Source organism: Schistocerca piceifrons, chromosome 1 (assembly GCF_021461385.2).
Source record: "Schistocerca piceifrons isolate TAMUIC-IGC-003096 chromosome 1, iqSchPice1.1, whole genome shotgun sequence".
Taxonomy (NCBI): domain Eukaryota; kingdom Metazoa; phylum Arthropoda; class Insecta; order Orthoptera; family Acrididae; genus Schistocerca; species Schistocerca piceifrons.
In genome coordinates this window covers 1,006,685,280-1,006,704,766 of record NC_060138.1, presented here as the reverse complement: position 1 = coordinate 1,006,704,766, position 19,487 = coordinate 1,006,685,280, and the positions used below count along the sequence as shown (strand labels likewise).

General features: G+C 41.2%; 1 protein-coding gene across 2 annotated transcripts in view; it reads right to left on the bottom strand.

Moving 5' to 3' along the window:
- LOC124795426 (deformed epidermal autoregulatory factor 1) overlaps positions 1 to 6,657 on the bottom strand; it is a 62,517-nt gene extending 55,860 nt beyond the window's left edge. The window contains exons 1-2 of one of the 2 annotated variants that reach the window (XM_047259456.1): positions 6,255 to 6,657; positions 5,638 to 5,751 (exon numbers count right to left, since the gene is read on the bottom strand). In XM_047259456.1, the coding sequence (XP_047115412.1) occupies positions 5,638 to 5,751; positions 6,255 to 6,473 (333 nt within the window). In that variant the 5' untranslated portion in view covers positions 6,474 to 6,657. The remainder of the gene's footprint in view (positions 1 to 5,637; positions 5,752 to 6,254) is intronic. The other variant, XM_047259463.1, reaches the window with a different exon arrangement.
- Positions 6,658 to 19,487: the final 12,830 nt, after the last annotated feature.

The window sequence follows — 19,487 nt, the reverse complement described above, 5'->3', positions numbered from 1 at the left end:
TTTGTATTTTCTTTTTTCATCGATCAACTGAAGTATTTCTTCTGTTACCCATGGTTTCTTCGCAGTTATCTTTTTTGTACATTTTTTTTCCAACTTCTGCGACTGCTCTTTTTGGAGATGCCCATTCCACTTAAACTGAACTGCCCATTGAGCTTTTCCTTATTGCAATATCCAAAGCCTCAGGGAACTTCAAACCTATCTCCTCATTCCTTAGTACTTCTGTATCCCACTCCTTTGCCACTGATTCTTCTTCACTAGTCTCTTAAATATCAGGCTATTCTTCATCATTACTAATTGTGATTCAAGTCTAATACCAATATCAGATTTCAGAATCTCTGCCTGACCACGATGTAATCCGACTGAAATATCCCTGTATGTCTCCATCATTTCAAAGTATACCACCACTTCTTTGTGATAGTTGAGTAGAGTATTCACAATTACTAGCCGAAATTTATTCCAGAATTCCATTAGCCTCTCTTCTCTCATTCCTCCCGCCAAGCCCATATTCTGCTTTAATGCCTTTTTCTACTACTTTCCCTATAACTGCGTTCCCATCCCCCAATGAGTATTAGATTTTCATCTCCCTTTATGTACTGAATTACCCATTCAATTTCCTCATATACTTTATCTCATCATCTTCAGCTTGCAATGTTGGGCATGTATACCTAAACTATTGTTGTCAGTGCGCGTTTGCTGTCTATTCCGCCGAGAAAAACCTGATTACTGAATTGCTCATAGTAACACACTCTCTGCCCTACCTTCCTATTCATAGCGAATCCTACTCCCTTTATATCATATTCTGCTGCTGCTGCTGCTATTACCCTAGACTCATCTGACCAGAAATCCTCCCCTGACCCCCCATCACATCTAGACCAAGCATTAGCATTTCCCTTTTCAGAATTTCTATCTTCTGACATTCCAAGCCCCGACTCTTAGAACGTTTTCCTTTTGTTGATTATTCAATCTTTTTCTCATGGTCACCCTCTCCCTTGGCAGTTCTTGGGGCCATGAAACCAATAGTGATCTAAACATAAAGGACTAAATACAACTCAAGTGATTTATTAATGCCCCAAGATTATTTTTAAGAAATTGAATTTCTGTTAGCAGGGAACAAGATTGTTATACTAAATCCTTATGAACGGTGAAGGAGAAACATTGTATACAGATTGATTCCTAAAACAGAACACCTTAGATAATTTGTCACAGAATATAAAACACCAAAATTACATATTCAAGAATTTCAAGGAATTGTTGAAAAAACAACTCGCATAACCATGAGATAATTTAATTCGAAATAATCAGTTACTTAACAGCTTATTAAAAATGTAATGTCAATATTTATGAGAATTTTTTTAACATTCAGAATAAAAACTTGTGTTTGGATCACATCTCTCTCTCTCTCTCTCTCTCTCTCTCTCTCTCTCTCTCTCTCTCTCTCTCTCTCTCTCTCAACCCCCCCTCCCCAGTTTTAGACAAGGATTAAATCAACCTTTCTATAGAGAAAATAAATAAAGCAGCAAAATTGGCTTTTATAGATTAGCAATGCAGCTTCCCAGTTTGATTAAAATTTACAGAAATCTATATACAGCATATACTCTGCAAGCGGCAGTCCTTGGCAGAATGTACTTCGTGCAAATATTAGTGATTTTCTGTTCTGCTTTCACATACTGAGCAATGGGAAGAAACAGCTATCTATAGGACTCTGTACATGCCTACTCTGCCTCCTCTTATTAGATTTCTGGCTCTCTAAATTGACCATATATGGTTTTACAAAAAAAAACATTGCTTTTTTCCTAAAGATTCATTTAAATTCCCAAACATTATTTGGGCCGTACTTCCCTCTCAATCCTACCAACACTCTTATGAATTAACTGTATAAATGCCAGACATGCCTATTTGATACTGACTCCAATGCTGGAGCAATACTCTACAACTGGTTGCACTATCATCTGGTATCCATTTGCATTACAGATGCACTGCCTTTTCCCAAAACACTTTCAAACAAACCTGTTCACCTTTCCTAACACTGACTTTTAAATTTTCTTCCTATTTCATGTTACTTATTACTATTACAACTAGCTGTTAACTGATGTACCACACAAGCAGTTTGTACTGAAATTGCACGTTTATGGAATATCATCTCAGTTATGTGACTGGATTTGCGATTTCCTGTCAGAGGTCACAGTTTGTAGCAACTGACAAAGACACTGAGTAAACCAGAAGTGATTTCTGATGTTCCCCAAGGTAGAGTTGTAGGCTCTCTGCGACTCGTGGACTTCGAACGGGGTTAGGTGATTGGATGTCACTTTTGTCACACATCTGTATGCGAGATTTCCACACTCTTAAATACCCCCAGGCCCACTGTTTCCAATGTTATAGTGAAGTGGAAACTTTAAGAGAGACGTACAGCACAAAAGCATACAAGCCAACCTTGTCTGTCGACGGACAGACCACTAATAGTTGAAGGGGGTCATAATGTGTAATAAGCAGACCTCTATCTAGATCATCAGACAGGAATTCCAAATTGCATCAGGATCCACTGCAAGTACTATGACAGTTAGGCAGGAGGTGAGAAAACTGATTTCATGGTCCAGTAGCCGCTCATAAGCCACGCACCATGCTGGTAAATGCCAAACAATGCCTCGCTTGGTGTAAGGAGCGCGAAAATTGGATGATTGAATAGTAGAAAAATGTCGGGTGGAGTGCTGGCCGGTGAACATCATCTGCCAGTGTGTTTAGTGTCAACACTAAAATCCGGAGGTGCTGGCATTATGGTAGGGTCGTGTTTTTCATGGAGGGGGCTTGCACCCCTTGTTTTGTGTGGCACTATCCCAGCACAGGCCTAAATTGGTGTTTTAATCACCTTCTTGCTTCCCACTGCTGAAGAGCAGTTCGGGGATGCAGACTGCATCTTTTACCACGACTGAGCACCTGTTCATTATGCACAGCCTGTGGCAGAATGGTTACACTACAATAACATCCCTGTAATGTACTGGCCTGTACAGAGTCTTGACCTGAATCCTATAGAACACCTTTGGGATGTTTTGGAACGCCAACTTCATGCCAGGCCTCACTTATTGAGCAATGTGTTCCTCTTGAGCTTCCAAAATGCAGCAAGATTATAGCGAACTGTGAAACCTAATAAGTACATGCCAAAATTACACCAAAGCAATCCTATTTGCTCAACCATTCACGACAGCACCTTACTTTCATTAATGTGTCTTTCGAAATAATTTTATAAATTGAGAAGAGGAGGCAGCACCAGTGAAGGGGCATGTCACAAGAGGTCCGTACATTCTTCTCATACAAAATGAGTCCCATTTGGGCAGTCTTATTAAAACAAAGTTGGAGGCCGAGCTATGCTTCGTCTCAAAGTGTTAAATATAGACTTCAGTATTTTTACTTTCTATTAACGAGAAATTGAAGGAGATTTTGATCCATTAATTCCTCTCACATAAGGACAGAACTTCATATGATTTTTTTATAGCTTTCTCACCAGAACCTGACTGTGGCAATTATTGTAGGTTTCACACACATGCCTTCTTATGGATGCACAAATGTCAGTTAAGTTTTTTCGAGCATTTTTCCCAGTCTTCCACAATGATTTGTACACAAGGCAAAGTGGGTCTTTGGCATGTTATACGGAACATTTTTACTGCCATTGCTGCAGTGGGATCGCTTAAGTGCCTCAATACTACAGATAATCATGCCATGTGTGCAACCAAATCAAGTGGGTTCCAGTACGGAAGTCTAACATATTGTACTGAAAGAGGGACAGCAGCCTTTTCAGTATTTGCAGGGACAACAGTATTGACAAACTATTTATCTGGTCTGGTCTTAACAAGGGCCAATTATGTTAATATTGTGGCATGTCTAACAGGAGGGGAAACTACAGGTCTTTCAATTTCCCATGGACACATGGCTCTGTCGTATGCTTCAATAATGGTATCCTGGGCTACGCACAACTTAAACCCACTAAGTAAGGATTAAATTTGCCATGCACAGCAATACATTTCCTTCATGCCTTGAAAATAATGAGGCAACATGTCAAAATGTATCACTGGTTGTCAGGATGTTACCTAGCAGGAATAGCAATCCATTCTTCATCAAGAACCATAACCAGAAAAGGTAGTGATTTTAGACACTGGTTTCTGGAGTGAAGTCTGTGTTCTAACTCATCCTAAAGGTGTTCCATCAGGTCCAGATCAGGACTCTGGTCATTCAATCCATTTCAAAGATGTTATTGTCCACGAATCATAGTCTCACAGGTGCTACTTTATGACAATGCATTGTCACTCTGATACACTATCTCTGAACTGATCCTCTACATTCACATCCGTCTGGATTTAGCGTTTTCATAAGTGCAGTAGCCATGAAAAACATCCCATATTAAGACACCCCCTTCTCCATTGACACTACATAAGATGGCACATAACGTTCTCCAGGTACTCACCAAAGCCAAACCATTCAATGGGATTGGCAAGAGTATAGCCTGACTCATCACCAAAATCACTTTTTCCAGGCATCCACTGTCCAGTGGGGTCACTAATACCATCACAAGTGTTGCTTAGCACTGACTAGAGAAATGTGTGGCATATGAGGAGCTGCTTTATCACTATGCCCTATTTTGAGGCACAGTCACTGTGCCAAATGGAATACTGGTAGCACTCTGGAACTCACAAGTTATTCTTTCTGCTGATTTCATGTGATTACAATTAGTCTCCTCAATGTTCAATAGTAGTGACTACTAAGTAGTACAATGGGATCCACCCTATGCCATGCTCTTCATATAGTTTGCAGAGAATAGAGGAAGATGTAGGTGCAGTAACTCTGGTCTTCTGTTGGCCTTCGTTTGAACAAGTTATACTTCATACATAATGAATGGATAACTGTAAAGCTAACTATGAAATGTTATTTTATTTGTGCTGGATCTTATTCACCTCTATAGCTGTTAGTCAATTACGCTCACTCCATTGATGGATAACAACCTTCCACTTTGTATGTGGCTGTCCCTGTGATGCAATAGACTCTAGCTAGTCCTCTCACCATTCTCTGCTCTGTTCACTACACTAAAGAGGAACCTGAGTAGTAGAGAAGTTTAAGAGCTCACATAATTATATATTGTGTGCTGTTACCACTGATTAAACTTGCAATACCGTTAATTCTGAAGTGTGTGATAAAATCTGCAGCAACAATATAGTTTACAATGTATTAAATATTTGTTAGAAAATTTATGGAGAATCAAACATTAATGACAGGAACAAACTAAATTCAACAGCCTCAATGAACAATAACAGTAAAAAAAGTATTCAGAACAAGGATCCAGAGACACTTGACTGCCCTTCTCCATTTCTCTCCCATCACTAGAAGGGATGTATGGGGAAGACTCTGGTGGCTATGCCAGCTCCCTAAACTTAATGTCAGACAGTTCTTTACAAAAGAAAATAAGAAATGCAACTTAGGCCAACTGGGCTTAACACAGTTTCCAGCAAATATGAGCATATAAGAGTACATAGATAGGGTAAATTAAAGGCCAACTTCCACTGAACCAATTTCATGCAAAACTGTTTCAAATACCAGGAAAGATAGCAAACTAACCAAGGAGTGAACCTTCGCCACCAAGTTTCATGCACATACCTGTGATCTTACCCAGGTTCTAATGGAGTCGGCATCCTTTTCTTGTCGCGTATCACATATGAAACTGTTATCCACACACAGCACATGAGGTTTGAACTGTGTTGAACCGGCCAGCTGAAATAACGGAAGTCTCTAATCAGCAATAACAATGTTGCAAACTGCGTTTTCGTTGCACAGTGTGCAGGTTACATACAACAGGCACGTAAAATATTAGCACAGTCTTAAATTACAAGTAAGATTTTTTAACTTATGACGCCGCAGCAACACGGCTAGACGCGTCAAACATGAACCATTACTTCTACGTCAAGTATTTGTTTTGCGGATTAACAGCATATATTTCGCATTTGTCCTTGCATATATTTCTTCATCGTGTAAGTCATACGCTGCCTCCCGAAATTCTCGAACTGCTATGACCATCCACAAACTAGTCTAAAGCAAATATTTTCTCCTTGCACAGTAAATATTACGAAGCCGACGCGGTTGTTAGAGACGCATCGTATATTGCAAATATTTTGTCAACAAGTACAATACTGACTAATTAAAGTCACAGCAGACGACAAATTCGGACGCACCTGAGTGTGCAATATAGAGTGAACTGCAGAATAAGATGTACATACCAGCTGGTCAGGAGTGATAACATTGAACGTCCCCGAACTTGCGACACCAATTAAAGAGCCAACAGGCAATGAAACAGGTACCGAGGCAACTGGAACTGATACTGGAGCCACTGCCTGATGAGCATCCGAAGTTAGAACACCATGTTCCTCGGATTCATTCGTAAGAGGTTCGGACATGTCCGGGAGCACGACAGTTTCCGATGTTCGATCCTCCTCCATTTCGGCTCAATGGCGCGAATGCAACCAAGTACTCGAATTTGCACGTTTAGCTTCCATATGTTGGAAAAAGTCGTCGGATTATCAAGATCGCATATGGGGCCTTTACAATTTCTTAGTTGACAATTAACATACTGCGTAATTAGTTATTTCTTATAAAATGGCTCCGTATGGGCGTAGTATTCAAAATTGCCGAAAGAGAGCACAATGCGTCTTCGCTGCTGACATCTATCGGTTAATGTTAAACCTACGTACGACGTAGCGGTTGTTTAGAATCGGAATGTCATTGCTATGTCGTTTTATCATTTGGCTATGTGATAGAAAATATACTAATCGGTGAAGACCTGCGTATCCATTAACTGTTGAATATAATCTTAATTGTGATACGTGACGTCAATGTTACATTCCATTTCAAAGTAGAGTTTTTGGTGATTGCTCTTAATAATTTTTGCGTTTCCACCCTTTAACAGTCCAGTCAAATAAACGTATCCGTCGGATGACTGCCAATGTTTTTTCTGTAGTCACTCTGTCATATACCTTTAACAAACAAATGTTGACAAGCAGCGAAAGAGTTATGTGTACATGTATCTAATGTCGAACGTATCAGCATGTTAATACTATTGACTTCCATAGTAGCATGCCTATTCAGACAGCCTGACACAAAGATAACCACATAGAATCCAGCCACGTAATTTATAGTCACCCTCTCAGTTAAACTTTTGTTGCACTCCCGTAGAATTTACAGTTGACATTCTATTAGTTTAGAAACTGAATATTGAGGTTATTTTTCAATAATTCTCAGTGTGTGCTATACATGCTAATGAGAAATGGAATTAGAGGTAGCTACAATATTTGATGTAGAATACTGCTATTGCAGCAGTGAATGGGATAACTCAGTATGTGGTGTGATGTGATATGATGTGAAGTTGTTAGCCAGTGTGCAGGCCTTTACTGTGAAAGTGGGGTGCAAGATGGACAAGATGTGTTATATCAGTACATAGCTCAGATCATGGGCACTCACTGCACGAAGTTCTATTACCAAGGTCTCTAAGTGTTTCAAACACCACTGTGGCATGGTCTACTGTAAGTAGTTCCATGGGGAATATTGCCACAACCAGAGTCAAGTGACACTCTGTCAGACTGTTTTGAGCAGGAAAATGGTTTCCCTCAGGGCAGGCTTTTAAGTGTTACTCTCTTTGTCAAAGCTGTAAACAGTGTCACGTCTACAGTAAAGATTCCTGTACAAAGCTCCTTATTTGTAGACAATTTTGATGTTTTCTGTTCCTTCTCCAGTGTTGCAATAGCAACTGGCCAGTTGCGACTTACAATGCAGAGATTAGAAGAGTGGGCTGAAAAGACAGGTTTCCGGTTTTTTGCAAAAGAGAGGGGGGGGGGGGGGAGAGAGGGGGAGGGAGAGAGAGAGAGGGGGGGGGGGGGGGTTGTGGGTGTGTGGGCATGCGCATTCATTTTAACTGTTATCACCATATTTTTAACTTACTGCCTTGCATATGAAGGACACCACTCTCCTTTTTAAAGACTCAGTCAGATTTCTAGTCCTCATTTTTTCTGCAAGTAGTCATGGTTGCCACACCTGAGAGACATGAAAGCCAGAACCCTGCAGGCACTGAATATCATAAACGGCCTTTAGCTACAGGTCTTGAGGAGGGGTCAGGGCACATCTGCTCCAGTTTTGTAGGGCTTTGGTGTGTTTGGACTGATCTATGGGGCACAATGTACAGATTGGTGAGGCCGCCTTATCTGAAGATCATTGACACTCTCCATCATGAGGGAATTAGGCTGGCCACAGGTGCTTATAGGACCAGCCCCATACCCAGTCTCTGTGCTGAAGCTGGTGAAGCACAACTTACTCCGAAGCCAACTCCTCATGATGCATTACGCTTTTAAGTTCCTCACATCTCCAAATTCACCTGCATACCACACTGTTGCTCATCTGCCTCTGGAACATCTTTTCTTCAATTGTCCATGGGCAACAAGGCCATTTTGTATCTAAGTGCAGCGTGTGCTGAAGTCATTGGTGTGGAGAACGTACAACCCCAAATCCAGGGTTTAAACCGCCTGCATTCTTATTACTGTAGAGGGCCAAAGTTATTTTAGATTTAGTGCAGTACAGGATATGTTGCACTCCTGCATATGATTTTGGTACATTATTTAAGGACATTTTAACTGTGCACCATACCTTTGCAGCTGTCTTTACAGATGGAACAAAACAGGGGGACTCCATTGGTTACTCTGTTGTTTTCCCTGATCATTTCCTCTAGGTCTGTCTACCTCAAGACTTTACTGTCTTCAGTGCGGGCACTGGAGCAGATGAGACAGGATTTGAGTACTAATTCCCTTGTCTGTTTTGATTTTCTGAGTGCCGTTCATTCTTTGCAGCTCTTGTACCCATCAGTTGTCCAAAATATCCGGGTTGCCCTCCTCCAACTACAAGGCTGCAGAAGGAGGTGTCTTTCAACTGGTTGCCAGGGCACATGGGCTTCGCAGGGAATGAAAGGGTGGATGTATCAGCCAAGGAGGCATATTGCGACCCTAAGTTAGATTGGTGTGCTGTCACCCTACATGTTAAAGTCTTGCTGTTGAAATGCAGAGTCTTGCTGGAACTGACAGCACGATGATGTACCACCATGTCGATGGGATTAGGTCCTCCTTACTTTTGCACTTGTTCACATAGAACACAGTCTTATGATGCATGGCTCCTTGCTCCAGTGAGCTCCATTGTGTGGTGCTTGTGGCACACAGATCGCAGTGTGTCACATTTTATTGGGGTGTGTTTTATTTTCGGACCAGAGGGTAGAGGCAGATTTGCCAACAGACCTGCCCTCTATTTTTCCCAAGATTTTAGGGAGATGGTTTTAATGGGTTGACAGGGTGACTGGCTCGCTTATGTTTTTGTAAACGGTCAGCTGGTCACCTTTATGTGCTCTGTTGTTTTAGCTCCTTTGTCATTTCACTTGTGTTTTAATCCATGTTATAGAAACTTGCACCCTTTCTCTGTTGTTGTAAGACATGGGAGATAGAGTGAATGTGTGAATAAATATGAGTGAGGGTGGGAGTGAGTGCAAAAGTGTCATTTTGTAGGTCACATCTTCACTGTGTGCTATAATTTTAACAATTTTATTCACATTCATTTCTTTTAAAATCTGTCAGAGTGCTGATAATCTTGCCATTGAGTGCCCGTAAAGTCAAAAAAGAGAGTGTGTGCGTGCGCGCACGCACACACACACACACACACACACACACACACACAGTGAGCAGCCATACCACCCAGACCCACCTTATCATAGGTGCAGAGGCCACTGTCCCACACGTATACCTCCAGATACCACACGTTATCTGAGTAGTACAAGAACACTACTAGTGGATGTTAGAAGCATGGAATAGGTCTCCTGGGCTGATGAGTCTCACTACTTGTAGATATCTGCCAACACCATGGCACACCATTTTGTATCAGTATATCGTCTTTGTTGCCTGTAGGTACGTGAATGTGACCCACTTTCTGTGCCAGCCATCACAATCATTCTCTGAAAGACTGTCAGAAATCCCTTGCAATTTCTGTTGACATGGAGGGAATACATAGCTGTGATGCAGGCTCAGTGTCCTCATGTTTTATTGCTCAAAAACATGCTGTAAGAACAATATGTGTTGCTCACCCACAATCATCTTGTAGACATGTTTAAGGAGTAAGGCATTTTGACTACTGCTTCATAATATATGAATTCCCTCAGGAATTTTGTTGTAAATGACCCACAAAAGTTCAAAGGAATAATGATATTCATAATTACAATATCAGCAGAAAAATAAAAGATATCCACTATTTCACATTAAGGTTGACTTTGACATAAGAAGGGTTGCACAATACTGCACCAATTTTTTGGTCTCATACCAAAGGAACTAAAATGTCTGACAAAGCTAAATTTTAAAACGAAAATGAGAAAGATTCTCCTTGACAACTCCTACTCTATAGAGGAATGTCTACCTTTACCTGTATGTGTATAATATGCAAAGGGTGTTGGGTAGGAATTACTAATTCATATCTAAACAATGAAAGTAAAAGGACAGGTTGCTACACAGCATAAAGATCCAAAACCTTTTGCAGAGGACACACACACACACACACACACACACACACAAATTTGGTGCACACAAACAGCAGCTCGGACTGGAATGCAGCTGTCATGTGAAATGAAACCAGCAGTCTGAAGGAGGTAGGGAAGGGATAGTAGGCTAGATGAATTGGCAGGGGACAGCACACAGTGGGTGTGAGAGGACAGAGAGGGTGGAAACTGTTGGGTGGAGGGTGTGAGGACAGTAGGTTACCATAGGATAAGGCTGGGATAGTTTTGGGAGTGGAGAATGTGTTATAAGGATAACTGCCATCTGTGAAGTTCAGAAAAGCAGGTCGTGGAAATAAAACATGTTATATTTGCTGCATGTTGTCTGATTTGCTCATGGCCTGTTCATTCTTGTGGACAGCTAGTTTGTATTCATACGAATATAAAAAGCATCCTGGTGGACAGCTGGTTTGTACTCATACTGATATAAAAAGCTGTGCAACGATTGCAGCATACATTATCCACTCCCAAAACTATCCCTGTCTGAAACTATGGTAAACTACAACCCAACACCCTCTGCCAAACAGTTTCTGCCCCCCCCCCCCCCCCTCTGTGTTCCCTGTCCATGTCCCCTAACACTCACTACATGCCACCCCTTGCAAACTCATCTGCCCTCTTTCCCCTTCCCTGCTCCTCTCCTCTCCTTTTTCCTACCCCCCCCCCCCTCCCCCTCCCCCCAACTCTCTCTCCTGGCTCCCTGCCCTACGGCCTCCTGACGCACTGCACCTGGTGGTAGTCATCATGCCTCCATTGCCTCCATCTAGTCCGTGCACACTCCACCAGATAGCACTCTTCTCTCTGCTGACCTGTACCCTGCTATCCCTTTTCCTTTCCCTATCACACCCTCTCCAGACTGCTGTTTTCATTCCATGTGACATTTGCATTCCAGTATGAGCTGCCAGAGATAGCACTCATAAGTGGACAAGATGTGTGTGTGTGTGTGTGTTTTTCCTTTTCTGAAGAAGGCTTTGGCTAAAAGCTAAATGTGTAACAGCCTTTTTGTTGTGTCTGCCTGCAACTCAGTGTCTCATCTTTACAATGAGTAGCAATGTATCCTTTTCCTTTTATTGGTGATATTCCATTCTGGGGTTTCCATTTGATTTTGTCTAATTCACATCTGACTTGTAAATGGTCAACTAGTAGCCATACATACATGATGTGTTATAGAATGTAAAATGACTCATTCCCCTTCATTACCATTTGTTGTACAGATTATCTGTGGAATATGAAAGTAACTAACTTACTTCCTCTTTTTCATCAACATTCTTTGGAGGAAAAGCCATCATACAGTTCCCTCCTACTACGTACCCTATTTTTTTTTCCTCAGAATGGGGCAGTAGGTTATTGGACTAGGCCTGAAATTTGGCTGAAGATTTCTCAAGCAAAACTCAGATGTTATTCTCAATGAGGGAGACATAATCAGAAATTGAAGTAACATTTTAAGAAAGTATGATGGAACAATGGAACCATCATTGGTCACTGCATACACTCATGAGCAATTGAACTGGAGATAAATTTAAAAAAGAGCAGCTCATTTTGTATGATTATAAAACAGAGGAGAAAGTGACACCAATATGATAAATGAGTTGGGATGTTAGTAACTGTATCAAAGGTGTTTTTTGTTGCAGCAAGATCATTTCTCAGAATTATACTCACCAACTTTCTCCCTCGAATGCCAAAACATTTTTGTGACTGCCACCTACATAGGAGGTAACGACCTTCATGGTGAAATAAGAGAAAAAAGAGCTCACAAAGAAAGATTTAGGTGTTCACTTTTGCCCATTGCTATTTGAGACTGGAACAGCTGAGATTTAGGTGTTCACTTTTGCCAGTTGCTATTTGAGAATTGAACAGCTGAGAAATAGTCTGAAAATTATCCTGTGAAACCTCTGCCAAACACTTAACTATAAGTTGAAGAGTAACCATATATGAATTATTTATGAATAAAGGAGATGACTCACTGAAAGGCAGAAGTGTTGCATTGTCTATAGGCATACAGACAAGAGGTACAGAACTTGGCTAGCTTTCAGGATGCACTTCCTTTTTCTAGCTGTAGGAAAAACATTCACTCAAAAACCACACACTCACTCAAATTTGCACAACAGTCCCCCTACATTGTGCTCAGTTGACTTCCATCTCTTTACCTCATAAAAAGCTGGCAGCTGACTGAGCACAATGTAGGGAGAGAGGCATGTGCTTTTTGTGTGTGTGTAGGGGGGGGGGGGAGTTACATGTACATGCCTTTTGACAATGCAGTGCTTCTGTTGAGTCATCTACCCTAAATAATTCGTAATTAGGTATAGATACACCGAAAAGTGTGTGCCACCACTTTTCACTCTGATGATAGCAGCTATTTGTCATGATTTGGAGTCCATGGGATGCTGGCCTCTTCCATAAGCACTTTGTCTGACCACAGTCAAGGAAATTAGTCAGAGCTGAGTCTGAGGCACACACATCTCAGCCAATGGCACTCCAAACCTTCTCATTGCATAAGGTGAAATGGAGGACCACAAAAATACCCTAATTATGTGGAATATTCCTCCAGCTTTATTATGCAAATCAGAGGTGATAGTGTGCTACACTGGCTTGCTGAAGGTACAGATCACTCGCATGGTGCTGTAAATGAACAAAGGAATGCAAATAATTTGACAGTAGGCTCCTTTATTCTAATCGGGTGAAAGACAAAGACAGACAGACCAGGAACTGCATTTTAACCCATGTGAACATCATCCTGGAAATTCCTCCAACCTTCTTGGCTATCAGAATGCATTGACCCTTGTAGTTTTCATTTTATTGCAAACCAACATGCATGACAACCAGTTGATTCAGGTGATTTAAATGTCCATTAACGCTGTTCTGGCATCCATCGCAGTTCTCACTGAGGCAATATGATACACAATATGATATAACACATTGCAATAAATTTGTCCCTTGCAGTTTTCATTGTATTGCAAACCAACATGCATGACAACAAGTCAATTCAGGTGATTTAAATGTCCATTAACGCTGTCCTGGTGTCCAGCACAGTTCTCACTGAGACGATATGATACGCTATATGATATTGCAATAAAATTGTATAGTAATTTTATAAATAATTGATTGTCATCATTGTTATTTTAATAATTTTATCAAAATTTGATTGTTTTTGTTGTTATATTGCGATCAAAGACGCGTGAGACTCGTTTTCCCATTGGGACAACACAAAATGAGAGGCTACTAGCGATACAATAAGCAACAAGAAAGCATGAATCGTGTTTCAGTTTCAATCATGAGCTCTTCTGAAGAGGACCTTATTATTTAAATCTAAAAAAATAAAGAAGTAGTAGTACTGGATGCATCCATACAATTCTATAAATATCAAACATAGTTTGGCTGTGATTTCTCTTGCACTCTCTCAACATGAACACAAATTCTACAGAATGAATCCAAACAGTTTTAGAGCAACTATTGTCTGTTACTCTGAGAAAGCAGGACACAATTTTTTGCTATTTCTCCTGCTGAGAAGCTACTCATTAGAATAAGGTAAGCTGGGGAAAGTTTGAGAATGATGTTAAAAATGCCACCATGAAAAGTTTGTTTTTTTGTAAGACCACATAGCAAGGTACTTAACTCACTATGTTACACATATAAATAATGATTACAAATTAATAAAGCTATGATTGTATTTCTACAACTGTTAAGTTTCATAAAGTAGTATATGCTTCAGCTTGAGGAGCACTCAGACGGAACATTGTTTGATCTGAATTAAGATCAATCACCATGACAGTGTAGAAGTGGTTGGTGAACTGCATAGGGATAGACAATGTGTTGGAAGAAATGCAAGAATTCATGATGATAAGGGAAATCCCAATGTGTCCTCAGCTTTGGCCAATGGCCTTTGTCACACGTGTGTGTGTGTGTGTGTGTGTGTGTGTGTGTGTGTGTGTGTGTGTGTGTGTGTGTGTGTGTGTAATATATATATCTAAAAACAAAGATGATGTGACTCACCGAACGAAAGCGCTGGCACGTCGATAGACACACAAACAAACACAAAATTCTAGCTTTCGCAACCCACAGTTGCTTCGTCAGGAAAGAGGGAAGGAGAGGGAAAGACGAAAGGATGTGGGTTTTAAAGGAGAGGGTAAGGAGTCATTCCAATCCCGGGAGTGGAAAGACTTACCTTAGGGGGAAAAAAGGACGGGTATACACTCGCACACACACACATATCCATCCACACATATACCGACACAAGCAGACATATTACAAGGCAAAGAGTTTGGGCAGAGATGTCAGTCGAGACGGAAGTGCAGAGGCAAAGAGGTTGTTGAATGACAGGTGAGGTATGAGTGGCGGCAACTTGAAATTAGCGGAGATTGAGGCCTGGTGGATAACGGGAAGAGAGGATATATTGAAGAGCAAGTTCCCATCTCCGGAGTTCGGATAGGTTGGTGTTAGTGGGAAGTATCCAGATAACCCGGACGGTGTAACACTGTGCCAAGATGTGCTGGCCGTGCACCAAGGCATGTTTAGCCACAGGGTGATCCTCATTACCAACAAACACTGTCTGCCTGTGTCCATTCATGCGAATGGACAGTTTGTTGCTGGTCATTCCCACATAGAATGCGTCACAGTGTAGGCAGGTCAGTTGATAAATCACGTGGGTGCTTTCACACGTGGCTCTGCCTTTGATCGTGTACACCTTCCGAGTTACAGGACTGGAGTAGGTGGTGGTGGGAGGGTGCATGGGACAGGTTTTACACCGGGGGCGGTTGCAAAGGTAGGAGCCAGAGGGTAGGGAAGAAGGTTTGGGGATTTCATAGGGATGAACTAAGAGGTTACGAAGGTTAGGTGGACGGCGGAAAGACACTCTTGGTGGAGTGGGACATGCTGGATAAAAAATATAGTTAACATATTGAAATTGTTTCTAACAGTGGAAGGAGACTGATACCTCTTTCCTTTCTCAAGAAAATATGATATATAATAGAACAATATTATGAGAAGGAAAGTTGCCACTCACCACATAGCAGAGAGCCGAGTCACAGATAGGCACAACAAAAAGATTTTCACATTATCACTTGTAGTGGCATTTATATGTGCACACCTGGAACATCCAGTCCGTTTGTTCAGAGCAATCAGGGCAGTGCCAAGACAAGACAGCAGGCAGACATGTCTCATTCAGCCAAGTTCCACAGTGATCAGAACTCATTGCATCATGCCATTTGTTATTATGAAGGTGATTTATGTGTTACATACCTATTGTTACGTCTTATCATTTGAGGGAAAATAAAGGGAGGGCAGTAAGTCCTCTTGCATTATACACTCAGAACTTAAGTGAAAAACTCAAGAACCAGAGGCTTGTAAGCAAACAGTTGCATACATTTTTTGGTCCTCCGGACTGGATAAGGTGAACAGGCAATATACCGTGTGGTTATAATTGAGGTGCAGCTACTCAGTGAGGTCCAGAGTGAGCTGTAATTATTGTACGGCAGTGAAACTTAGTAAATATGCTAATGCGCTGATGCAGATCTGATTTACGCTGGAAAAAATTAGTTCCAGTTTTGGCCACCACCTGCAAATCTGGCACTGTACATTTTTTTCGACATCTGCACTCTCAGATGACAAGTCATAATATGAGTGAATTGTATGGCTACTGAGAAGAGGGACTGTGCGCTGTTAATAAAATTGTTTTGTGTGAACGACAGCAATTACAGTGCTGCATTGAGAGTATTGCCGACTGAAAGGTCTGAGGAGAGGCCCGATGTCTTTAAATGGTTTAAAGAAAGTGATAATGAAGTTCAAAACATGGAAGAACTTGGCATGGCACCTGGAAGGGGAAGTGTGGAGGTTATTGACGAGGTTGCTGTTGCTGTAATTGACCATACAGCATGTGCCAATGGTAGCGTTAATGCTGATGCAGTGTCATGAGAATTGTCTGTCCATCCCATGGTCAAGAGTACAGGAAGTTTTGTGGTCTGTTTTACACTGGTACCTGCACAAGATACAGATGGTACAACTACTGGAAGCTCAGGATCTGCAACGATGTTCCAAATTTGCTCTATAGTTTCTGGCATGGAGTGAAGTTGGTGACATATGACCGACCAATATTATACGGACTGACGAGACACATTTTGCACTACAGGGTGCAGTGAATACAAAAAGCTACCAAATTTGGGGTTCTGTTCAGCCGCATGTTTTGCCGAGGAGTCACTGCACTCACTGCATGTGACTGTGTGGCATGGATTCACAAGCGCCTTTATTCTCAGTCCATTTTTCTTTGACGAGAATGCACGCAGAGGGCCTATCAGGTGTACCATGATGTCTGCACATAATCGAGACTTCCTTGTACAGCATCCAAGTTCTGCTTTGGAAGAGCGCAAATATGTGCAAACCACTGTTTTTATGAAAGATGGGGCCACATCTCCTGTTGCTCGCCCAGTGAAAGATCTGCTTTATGCAAGCTTCCATGAATGTGTTATCTCCAGAGGTTTCCCAGATGCGTGGCCTGCAAGATCACCTGATCTGAATCCATTTGACTTTTGGATCTGGAGGACTCTACTGTAAAAGGATGCATTTAACAGGGATATGTTTGGGCTCTATCTGATCTGAAGGCCATTATACAGGTACACGTTGCTCAGATACCACCGGAACTGCTGTGAGAAACTGTTGAGCACATTGTTTTACCGATGCAGCATCTTGTCAACAGCTCTGGTGCTCATATTGAACAAACTGTGTACATGGTGGTTAATAATAGAATCAACATTAAACCTTTCTCACTTTATCTGCCCATGCCCCACATCTAACCCATTATGTATGGAAACATTTCTATATGCCTTTCTTGCATTCACAGTGCCAGATTTGCATCTGGTGACAAAATTAGAACAAATTAGGGCCCACTTGAGACAGATAAGCTACAGCATCTGCAGTATGCAGAAATTTTTGTGTTGGTTGATGTCTTGGGGCATCATACTCTCACACTCACTTTACACTGTCAACCATAGTGTACAGTGTGCACATGGTGTCCATAGTTGAAACATATCAACTTGTTTTCCTTTTTCCTCCAAATACCTACATTCCTCTGTGGATTTGAATTCCGCGTTAGGGTTTCAGCACATGAATTGCTATGAAGTTTGACTTGTTTTGATTACTTGCAGAGCAAGAGCAGCTCTTTACTTCAGTTCAGATAATGGCAGAAGATCTTGAACAAATCTGGGACCACAGGTTGTCGCCAGCCAGCATTAATAATGTTTACACCACACTGAATGACACAAAAGCTGTAACAATATAAGCCCATGAGCAATTGAAGTAGAGAGAGCTTTTGTGTTAGGCACGATTCTCACTGAGGTGATGGTATATGCAGTACGATATGTGATGTAACTTATGATACGCTACAGAAGCAACCTGCATTGATGGAGTGCATATAAAAGTAGTTGTAGTTACTTAATTGGTTCACATTGAAGTAACAGCAATATGACACAGATCTCATATCACCAGGCACAATAGCGACTGCTGTATGCTCCACACAACTGTTTCATACAATACGAATTTAATGTTATATATATAAAATAGAAAGAAACATTCCACATGGGAAAAATATATTAAAAACAAAGATTCCATGACTTACCAAACGGGAAAGCGCTGGTAGATAGGCACAATAAAAAAACACACAAACACACACACAAAATTTCAAGCTTTCGCAACCCATGGTTGCTTCATGAGGAAAGAGGGAAGGAGAGGGAAAGACGAAAGGATGTGGGTTTTAAGGGAGAGGGTAAGGAGTCATTCCAATCCCGGGAGCGGAAAGACTTACCTCAGGGGGAAAAAAGGGCAGGTATACACTCGCGCGCGCGCGCGCCCACACACACACACACACACACACACACACACACACACACACACACACACACACACATCCGTCCACACATATACAGACACAAGCAGACATATTTAAAGGAAAAGAGTTTGGGCAGAGATGTCAGTCGAGGTGGAAGTGCAGAGGCAAAGATGTTGTTGAATGACAGGTGAGGTATGAGTGGCGGCAACTTGAAATTAGTGGAGATTGACGCCTGGTGGATAACGGGAAGAGAGGATATATTGAAGGGCAAGTTCCCATCTCCGGAGTTCGGATAGGTTGGTGTTAGTGGGAAGTATCCAGATAACCCGGACGGTTATACTGAGTGACAGGTCAGACACATGTTGCACTACCAACTGTGAATTAGATGAGCCCAGTGAGAATAATGTGGTGACATCTACATCTAGAGCTGCGTTTTTTTTTTTTTTTTTTTTTTTTTTTTTTTTTTTTTTTTTTTTTTTTTTTTTTTTTTTTTTTTTTTTTTTGGCCTTATGCAATAAGTGTTTTTAATAGGATTGGCCATATTCTGAAGAAACACAGTGTGTGAAGTGTGTTATCTGACTACCATATAAGATTACAGTCTGTAAAGGGTGATCTTGGTTTGCTTAAGGACAGTTGTAGAATGTCATACTTGGGAAACACTATTTGGACTGTGTAGCACTGTTGCATAGAGCACAACTGTCCCATTATACATACAACAGCTGGGCAAATATGCGACTGTATAACATTGCCTTGGTGCTAATATGGAATATAGCAACACATATGCATACACTTCCAGTTACTGGGACATTATTATTAAGAAAGCTGCTGAGAATACAAATGACTTATTTATAGAAAAAGAAGCTTTTGCCTCAGTTCTGTCTAGATACCTACTCTCCCCTTGGTTAAACATATGCATGGAATTAGAGCTACTTGCAGTTGGTTAATGTTTTGCTATTTATGAAGTCTGATATTGGTGGTGTGGTGATGTTAGTGTTGTACTGAGCTCATTGTCTTAATGCATCTGTCAACCTTTGGTTTCCATGCCGGCACAGCTGTGTTTACCAAGGGTTTAAA